We start from the raw sequence: 9751 nt of genomic DNA on the forward strand, positions 1-9751 counted from the left end.
TTCATACACATGAAATAAATCTACAGAACTTTTTAAAATTAAAAAAAACAAAAGAAGTGGAGAGAGGAAGAAGAGAGATAAGAGAGGAACCAGCTTAGGAATTGGTCTTTCTGGATTGAATACCAGCTGTCAGTGCAGGACCCAAGTAATGCAGGACAGACACCTCCAAACTTGGCTTTCTCCTAAAGTGCGGATTACAGGAGGTGGGGCTGCACGGTAGACAGATTTTAGTGAGGCAGTGGAGGTTGTGCCTGCCAGAGCCAGAGGCAACCTTCCTCAGGAAGGCTCTTGGTTCCTGTGGGTCAGGGCTTCCTGTCTCTCCCGTAAGGGTGTAGGATCCTGACTTGACCAGGGGGAGGCATGAGCCTAATCGGAAGGGTTTATTTCTTTGGCACAAAGAGGACAGTCAGTCTGGACAAGTGAGGTGCATCTATCTCTCCGCACTGGGGATCAGGAGTACCTGGTCCCAATTCCCCATGATCAAACCATGCACGTCCACCCTGTATTCCGTGTAACTCACGGCCTCTGTGCAAAATATCTGCTGGAAAAAAAAAGAATAGAAATATTAAAAAAAGCAACAACAACAAAAAAAACCCCGAGTCTGGTGAATTCAAGCCTTTCTGTCTCCAGGAGTTGCAGTCAGGTGGAGGTCCCAGAAGGCCAGTTTTTCAAATGCTCCACCGTCTTAGCTCGGTGACTTCATGTGGACATTGAGGGGAGGGTCAAGGTCCTCCCTGGCAGTCAGAGCTCTATGGTGTCACTGGAGGCGCTGCGAGATTCGCTGGTCTTGCCACGCTGTTGGCCCTCACTCTGGGGCTCCCCAGCCCGGGCAGGAGTGGGGTTTGGGGTAGGAGCTGGCAGCAGCTGCACCGTGCTGGGCAGCTCATCGAGGGGCAGGCTGTCCACGGATGACAGCCCGTGACGCCACGGGTTCCAGCTGATCTTGAGCGAGCCCTTGGAGAAGCTGTCCAGGGAGCTGCCCGAAGTCCCCGCGGCCGCCGCGCTGCCGGGCGGGTCCACCACATGCTGCGGGAGCGACTTGCGCAAGCATACCTCACTGAGTGAGCGGCAGCGGCCTCGGAGCAGGGAGGAGCCCGCACCGTCCAGCTCTGCGTCAGGCTGGCTGCCGCGGCGGGGTCGCAAGGCACCCCCTGACGGCGGCGAGGCCAGGCCACGGAGGCCACAACGGTGGAACACACTGTCTCGGACCAGGTGCTCCCGGAAGAGCGCGGCGTCAATGCTGCGGCTCAAATTAATGGGCGAGGGTGGTCGCAGATCCAACTCGCTCAGCGACGGCGCAGGCCCCACACTGCCGCGGGACACCCCGGGGCCATTCAGGCGACCGCGACCCAGCGATGCAGCCGAACCCCAGGGTCCGGAACCAGGCGTGGCGGGAAGTCCACCTTCCGCAGCATTGCGAATGAGGCTTTTGCTGATGTCCAGGCCGCCTGTGGCCAGGCCACTGGGACCCGCATAGCAATTATTTGGTCTCTCGGGTACCTCACTCTTGCCCGTGGGCGCGGGACAGGCCAGGCGTAGCAGCTTAGCCCAGCAAGCGTGTTCCGTGGGCGGCCTGGGACGCGTGGCAGCCAGGGCGGCCAGAGCCAGGGCTAGGGCCCAGGTCAGCTCCAGTAGGCGTAACCAGAAGTGCACACCCCACCAGGCCCAGGAGAAACGACCCTCCCGGCCAGGCCCTGGGTACAGCCAGAGAGAGGCTGCTAACTGCAGACCACTGGCCAGCAGCCCCAGCGAGCCCGCCACAGCCAGCAGCCGTGGGCCTGGACTGGCATCCCAGCCCCTGGGGCCTTCTAGCAGGCGGCGACGGCACAGGCAGAGTGTGCCCAGAGCGACAGACGCGCCCCAGGCACAAGATAAGCCTTGCATCAGGAGGTTGAGCACAGGCCTGGTAGAGAACAGGTCTGTGGCCAGCAAACCTGCGGCATGCACCGGTGCCACGGCTCCCAGCAGAAGCGGCTTCTGTAGAGGCTGTGGCAGCCCAGCACCCAGGCCTAGCAGGGTGAGCGCTGCCAGTGCAGTGAGTAGCAAGGGGAAGGGCAGGTTGTATAGCACCAGGCCGGCACGTACTCCCAGCCGTGCCTGAGACCCGTAAGGATCGGTGAGCATGTAAGTAGATCGCAGCCCTGAAGCCACCAACACCAGCACGGCAGCCACTAGTGCCAATCGGGGTCCCGCTAGAGCGGCTGCCAGTGTGACCAATGCCAACAATGCTGGAAGCAGGAAAAGCACCCCCACCCCATAGACATGAAGCTCCCAGGAAAAACTCAGGACCCGCCGCAGGGGTCCCCAACGCAGGGGAGGTGCAGTGGCATTGGCTGGGGGGCTAGAAGCTGGGGCTGGAGCCATGGAGCTGGCTGAGGGCTCCGGAGGGGGTGGTTGGCCCAGAGCTCTCTGTGTGGTGACTCTAACAAGGCCTCGCCGAGATGTCGAGGGGGCCTGGACAGGGGGTGCTGGAGGGTGGCTTTGTGGGCGACCCGGCCATTCCTCGGCTTCATCTGCAATAATAACAATATTAAAAGGGTTCCCCGGCAAGTGCTGTTGAGAGCAGGCTGTGGGGGCTCATGACTGCCGTAGGAGGCAGGGGCAATCAAGACTTTAAAGCAATCTTCAGCTACATAGTGAGTTCAAGTACAGTCTAGGCTACTTGAGACCCCCATCTCAAACAAACAAACAAATAGGAAACAACAACAAACAGAATCCCAAACACACACAAAGTGCTTTTGATTTTTCCATATTCAAAACTGTAGTTAGTAGATTAATTTTCCAAGGACAGCTGTCAAATGAAGATAATATAGCACCTGCCACAGTCATTGGGTCAAGACTAAGGCACAATGTCTAGTTTGGTTCCCCCTGGCTAGCAAAGACAAGACAGACTTAAACTCCCTTTCTTCCCCTTTTGTGGGGGTGGGTGTGGGGTGGGGGTGGGATGGACGGTGCTGGGAGTTGAACCCAAGACCTTTCCTATGCCAGGCAATAACTCTACCGCTAAGCTGCATCTCCAAGCCCTTGGCATTTTTTGATTTTGAAACAGTCTCTATGAGCCTTGAACTCAGTACGTAGTTCAGGCAGATCTCGAACTTGTGATGCTCTTGTCTCAGCATCTGGGGTGCTGGGGTTCCAGGTGGGATGGAGGCTGACTGCACAAGCTACGTCCGTGTTGCACAGAAGAGCACTCTAGCTCAGCAGAACCAGTGTCTGCTCCCGGAGTTCCCGGTGAACTCTGGTTGATTTTTCTCAGAGACGGTCCTAGCCAATGCCAGTAAGCAGGTGCTTTTCTCCACTTAGCCCCGGGCCCTCCGCCCCATCACTAAGCACATGTATTGGTAACTCCTCCACTTAGCCCCGGGCCCTCCGCCCCATCACTAAGCACATGTATTGGTAACTCTCCCTCACCCCGAGCCGTGGCCTCACCTGGCTGCAGGGCCCTCGAGGGGCTTTCCGTTCCGTTTGCAGCTTGAGCAGAGTTCGGGAGATCAGGGATGAAGGACTTGGGGGTTCCTGGAGCCTCCATGGCTCCTCTCACTCGCTGTGGGGAGATGGGATCTGCTCCGCTCATCGAGGCTATGGCTGAAACGGCAAGAATAGTCACCACCTTGTCTGACTCTCAAGCATTCCTCCGAAGCCAGTCCCTCAGGAGGAAGGCACCATCACCCTAACTTGTCAGAAGGAGGGAATGACACCCAGAGTTACACCTAGCTGTCTGGGACCATCGCTCCTCACGACCCCACTCAGCCCCTTCATGGTGGTACCTACCTACTCTTAGCTGCTCATCAGAAGTGTCTGAGGTTGAAGGTGGTATGGACTGGGGTGCTGAGGAGTCTTGTCCACCAACGAGGTCAGTCTGCTCAGGTTGGGGTCCCAGAGAGCTGACTTCCCAGACATCCCCAGCTCCCTTTTGGGGGGGCTCAGCTGGCAGCTCCTCAGGAAGAGGAAGGCTTCTGGTCAATGCCAGGTCTCCCTGGGCTCCAGGCTCTTGAGTGGATGCTACCTCAAGTGGGGATGGTAAGCCAACCTCAGAGGCTACTGGATCCTGCTGGGTGAGTAGGGGGCCCTGGACAGCCTCCTGGAGGTCCTCTTCGTGCCCACCCTGCTTCCCCAGCACTATCCTCCTCCTAACATCTGTCTCAGGTACTGGAGTGTGGGGAGAGTCCTGGTAGTCCCAGGGGAAAGCCTGTGGGAAGGGGGTCTTGGTTTGGGCCATTAGATCCTCATTCCTAGCTGGCTGCTGTCCTGCTGGGCCTCCAGGCTTCTGCGGGGCAGTGGAAAGTGTGGCTATCCTGAGTTGAGGGCTGGGAGTTGTAGCAATGAAAGTGAGATGGGGTGCTCCCGCTGGGTGCGGGGCAGGTGCTTCTGGCTCCAGAAGCTCCTGTGAGTCAGGAGGTCCTGTCCAGCCTTGGGAGGTAAGCCCCCGGACCAGCTGGAGATCATCAGTTATTAGGAGTCTTTCACCCTGGCCCCCAGGGGCTCCTTTGGGCCCATGCAGGGCTGGTCCTAGGGGAGAGTCTGCAGGCCTCTCGGGGCCATCAGCAGGGGCCTGGGGGATACCACTGTGCCAGGAACTCTCATTTCTCAGCTTCTCCCAGAAGAGGTCAAAGGTCTGTGGCTCTGATGGGATCAAGTGGGGTGCTGAATTGTCGAGTGGCCTGGGAAGGCCTCTGGCCAAGGCAGGGCCAGCCCCCAGGCATGGCAACAGGGAGAGCAGAAGGAGATGACATGCAGAGCCTCGGGAGCTAGGGGCCATGGTTTAACTCGACACCTGAGTGTAGAGCCCTTGACTTCTAGAGCTCACTGGATAAGCCTACAAAAGGGAAGAGAGAAGAGGTAAATCAAAGAGAGATGGGGTGTGAGGGTTGAGGGGCCCCATGGATTCCTCAAGGGACTGGTGGGAAATAAGAGAAGCATAGGCAACAGTGTCATCCATGCTTACCGAGTCTCTGCTCACTGCACTTGTTTCGCTCTCAAAACCTTCTGACTCCCCACTGCTCTTAGAAGAGAATACAAGTCCTATTCCTGGCCTTCCTAGGCTGTGGCCATGCCAGGTGGCTCAGTCACCGTCCTGCATTCAGTGGGCTGTCCTGACTCTGCTCCCTCAGCATGGAGTGCCATCTCCTTCCCCTGATGAAATGACAGTGCCTGTGCAGTCCTGGTTGGCCTGGGAACTCACTAGGTAGACCAGGCTGACCTTGAACTCACAGAGCTCTACCTGCCTCTGCCTTCTGAGTGCTGGGATTAAAGGTGTGTGCCACCAGGTCTAGCCTTTTGAATATTTCTTTAAATTATGTCTATATGTATCTATATATAATTTGATGAGAATGGTTGTATATATATATATATATATTAAGTGCAGCGTCTGTGAAAGCCAGAGGAGACTGTTGAATTGCCTGGAGCTGCGTTGGAGAAATCTGTGAGCCACTACCTCAGTGCTGGGCTCTGACAGGCTAAGCCATCTCTCCAGTCCCCTGAAATCAGGTTTTAATCTTTTAAAATTACATATGCATTTAGTTATGGGGGATATCTGCAAGTATGTGGATAGCAAGACAATTTGTGGGAGTCAGTTCTCTCCTTCCATACGGGTCTCAGGTATCAAACACATGTGACCCAGAAAGCCTCTTTACCTGCTGAGCCTTCTTGCCTGCCCTGAATTAGTTTTGTTAGGGTCCAACTGTGATAAGGGACAAAGAGGAAGCTGGGCGGTGGTGATGCACACATTTAATCCCAACACTCAGGAGGCAGAGGCATGTGGCTCTCTGAGTTCGAGGCCAGGCTGGTCTACAAAACGAGTTCCAGGACAGCCAGGACTGTTGCAGAAAGAAATCCTGTCTTGAAAAACCAATAAATAAGAATAAATAAACAAATAAATAAATAAACAATAAAAGGGGGGTGTGCTGGAGAGATGGCTCAGTGGTTAAGAGCACTGGTTGCTCTTCCAAGGGTTTGATTCCCAGTAACCACATGAGTCTCACAAACATCTATAATGAAATATGGTGCCCTTTTCTTTTTTTTTTATTTATAATAAAGTTTTAATTATTAAAAATAAAGAAGAAAACAATTTATCATATGTTCCCATAGTTTAACCATTTCCTGTGTTATTTTCTCTTTTAGGTCTAGTTTTTTTTCTCCTTAACATTTTATTTTATTTTATTTTTTAATTTATTTATTTATTGAGGATTTCCGCCGCCTCCCCGCCACCGCCCCCCACCTCCCCCCCTATGGTGCCCTTTTCTAGCCTGTAGTGGAGACATAGACAGAGACAAAACAGTGCATACATAGTAAACAAATACATTTTAAAAAAGAGAAAGAGGAATGTGCTCTGCATTTGAGGAAGGACCTGAGTTGGAATACTGGCATTGTGTCTCCTGTGGGAGCTACTTTGCTTCTCTAGCACTGTGTAAATGAAGCTAACAAGAGTGTCTACCTCAAGGAAATTTATATGAAGCATAAATAATGAGACACACGAGGCTCAGACCCACAGTAGGAACTTTGTGGTATCTCCTTAACCTTTGTCTAGACAGCTTCCTTCTGCTATACCCTTCACTAGTACAACAAATAAACTGGGGATAAAACAGTGAACAATATTGAAGAGACTGCTCCCTCCCCAGTGTGGAAAGACCATTCTAGATAAGATGAATAAGAAACGCTTTTAAAGTTAAGGGCTTGCTGCGAAGTCTGATGATCAGGGTTCGATCCTTGATCAGGATCCACATGGTGGAAAGAGAAAACTGGTTCCCTTGCGTTGTTTTCTGACCTCCACATATGCATCCATGCACACACACACACACACATGCGCACACACGTGTGCGTGCACAGACACACTCGATATACATAATTTTAAAAATGTTAAAGTCTAGCTCTTGAGGCAGAGACAGGAGGATCTCTGTGAGTTCAAAGTCAGCCTGGTCTACACTGCAAGTTGCAGGCCTGCTATGTAGTGAGACTCTCTAAAATAAATAAAGTTTAGCTTTGAAGGAAATAATATGGGATTAGATTATAGAGTCTCCACAGGGGGTGCCAGGCATCTCTCTGAGGTGACACTTAAGCTAAATGGTAAGATGATAGAGCCAAGCATTTTTTATCTGAAGGAAAAGCATTTGAGAGAGGGAACAGCACATGCAAAGACTGTAGAGCAGGGGTCAGCTCAGTGAGCTCAGGACATATTATCTGGCTAGGTGGTTGGAGGTCAGCAGGCAGGGGCTGGGCTTCAAAGGACTTTGAAGATCATCACAAGGATTGGGAAGCTTGGACATGATGAGGTCTGAGGAGAAGTTTTTATTTTTATTTTTTTATTTTTTTTTATTTTTTATTTTTTTTTTAGAGAAAGAGGTCAGTGTGCCCAGGGAAGTCAAAAAGGTAGCTTGCATCAGCATAGACACCCTGTGCCTGGCTCTCCCTACCCCAGAGACAACACCCCCTGTATAGTGTCTCCTGTTTGCCACTGGCGCTGTCTCTTTCATTTCACACCTCTTGCCCCTGTACAGGCCCCACCCAGGTGGATAGTCCTTCAAGGTCCCTGTTCCTGAGTCCATCCTTAAGTAGGCCAGGGAGGCAGGAGGTGCCAGCAGTGGCCAGCCAGCTGAGGGCCAGCTGTGTTAGGGGGTAGGTGCTGTGTTCTTTTCCTCTTGGATACAGCCCCCTTTGGTGGCTCAGACACTTGGAGAAGCCAACTGGTAACTCCAGATACCTTTCCCAGGAGCTCTCCAGGGCATCGGAAGGCGAGGGCAGTTTCAGGGGATTCACGGATTTCTTTAGTCCAGCTTTACAGACTGCCTTTAAACCTTGATAAGGTCTCTCTCAAACATGTACTAAGCCCAAGTTTTGTTCATGACCCTGGCTGTCGGCTGGGGACCGATAAAATCCTCAGTTCTAAGGCTGGGACTAAGGTGTGCTAAGGAAAGACTTGGCGCCCCCTGAGGGGAGTGTAGGTCGATAATAACGCCCTGTGTTGAGTTTGCTCAGTTAGGCTCCTGTTATAAACCTAGGTACCCATACAATACTTCCCATACAAGGAGCGAGAACTCATTAGACAGGAAAAGAAAGGGGCAACCAAGAGTCAGAGAGGTTGAGCAACTTGCCCAAGGTCGCACAGCCAGCGAGCACGCGTACTAGAGATACCGAAGCACAGAGGGCTCATCTTACACAGGAGCTCTGTAGGCTTTGCAGAGGAGGAGATGGCTGAGCTGGGCCTTCAGTGAATAACATGCCATCTGCCTACCACCCCCGATGCAAGAGATGTGGGCACCTGCTGTCCAGGCAGGAGATCGCCCAGCGTTGGGGTCCCATGACTGGAGAGGTCTGAGGGGAGGTGAGAGCAATCAGCCGCAGAGACTAGGTGAGAAAGGTGGGGGGAGGGGAAGCAGGGTGAGGGCCTCCGCAGGACAGTCTGCAGGAGCTGGTCCATCTCGGGTTACCTCTCTTCCTCCTCCTCCAGGTCCGCTCCCCCTGGCTCCACGCCTTCCCGCAGTGTCCCGGGTAGGGGGTAGGTACCATGCAGGCCTGACCGCCCACGCCCGCGAAGGGGGCTGTAGGCCTTGCTCCTTGCTTTCCTGGGTCCCGCCATCACCCCCTCCCTCTGCCAGCTCCTCACCTGCGTGCTGCACCCGCAGCCCCGCGTTCACCTTGCGCGCGTCCCTGCAGCCTCTCCGTGCGCCGCATCCTCGGTGATGCTCAGGCTTGGCCAGCAGAGCCCAGCGCTGCCGATCTCATCGCAGATCCCGCCCACAGGAGCGCGGGATACTTAACCCTTTCCCTTGGGGTTGGACTCTGCCCACTGTTCCTCACTGCCCCTCTCTCACACACTGCGCAGCTGACGTGGTGTCAGAACCCTGTGGGAAGCTCTGCAGCGTCCCTCCCCTATAGAGCCAGCCTTATTTGCATAATCTCCTAAAACAGAAAGGCCATTTCCTCAGGATTCCTACAGGCATAGATAGATCCTACCTACAGCCTGGCGTATCTTCCAGGTCTTTCCTAGGGCGTATTAAATAAAAACGAGTCTACACTTTATAATTGCTCTTATAGCTTGCTCTTCCCCCCATAATTTTACAGTATTCTCTGATATATTTTCTAAGTAGTTGCCCCTAGATCTACTTCTTCCTTCCTTTCTTTAAATTGTTTTTTTTTAGTGTATGTATGTGTGTGTATGCATGTATGTATGTATGGGGGGGTAACGGGGGCTCCTGCATACCACACCACATCTGTGGGGTCAGATTTCTCCTGCCATATGGGTCTTGGGAAAAGAGCTCAGGTCTTAGGATGGGGGCAAGCTTCTTTACTGGCTGAGTCAGCTTGCCTAGATCAGCTTCATTCTTGTCTTTGCTGTGGCGACTCACAGCATGTGCTCAGCTGAGGTGGAGATGTCTTCCAGCCTTTGTGGTTGGCCACTGTACTGTCTTAGTCACTGTTCTGTTGCTGTAAAGAGACACTAATGACCAAGGCAACTATTATAAAGAAAGCATTGTCTCAAAGATTTAATCTCTTATCATCATGGCAGGGAGCATGGCAGCACCCTGGCAGGCAGCAGAGCAGTAGCTGAAAGGTAGCTACATCCTGATCTGTAGGCAAAGAGAGAGACTCTGGGCTTGGCATAGGCTTTTGAAACGTCAAAGCCCAACCCAAATGACACACTTCCTCCAATAAGACCACGCCTCCTAATCCTTCTAATCCTTTCAAATAGTGTCACTCTCTGGTAACTAGGCAGGCAAATATATGAGCCTATAGGAGCTGTTCTTATTCAAACTAC

At 53.0% G+C, this 9751-nt stretch overlaps 1 protein-coding gene across 2 annotated transcripts; it reads right to left on the minus strand.

Moving 5' to 3' along the window:
• Nucleotides 1-15: 15 nt before the first annotated feature.
• On the minus strand, nt 16-8977 carry Prrt3 (proline rich transmembrane protein 3). Of its 2 annotated transcripts, none has more exons than XM_005365014.3 (4): nt 8600-8977; nt 3772-4816; nt 3430-3585; nt 16-2513 (listed from the first exon to the last, which is right to left on the minus strand). In XM_005365014.3, exons 2-4 carry the CDS (start codon nt 4757-4759, stop codon nt 742-744), a joined length of 2916 nt encoding a protein of 971 aa, XP_005365071.1. In that variant the 5' UTR covers nt 4760-4816; nt 8600-8977; the 3' UTR covers nt 16-741. The 2 variants fall into 2 exon arrangements, with proteins under 2 accessions (XP_005365071.1, XP_005365072.1); XM_005365015.3 differs by lacking the exon at nt 8600-8977 and adding an exon at nt 8424-8593.
• Nucleotides 8978-9751: the final 774 nt, after the last annotated feature.

The sequence above is a fragment of the Microtus ochrogaster genome, unplaced genomic scaffold, assembly GCF_000317375.1.
Source record: "Microtus ochrogaster isolate Prairie Vole_2 unplaced genomic scaffold, MicOch1.0 UNK1, whole genome shotgun sequence".
Taxonomy (NCBI): Eukaryota; Metazoa; Chordata; class Mammalia; order Rodentia; family Cricetidae; genus Microtus; species Microtus ochrogaster.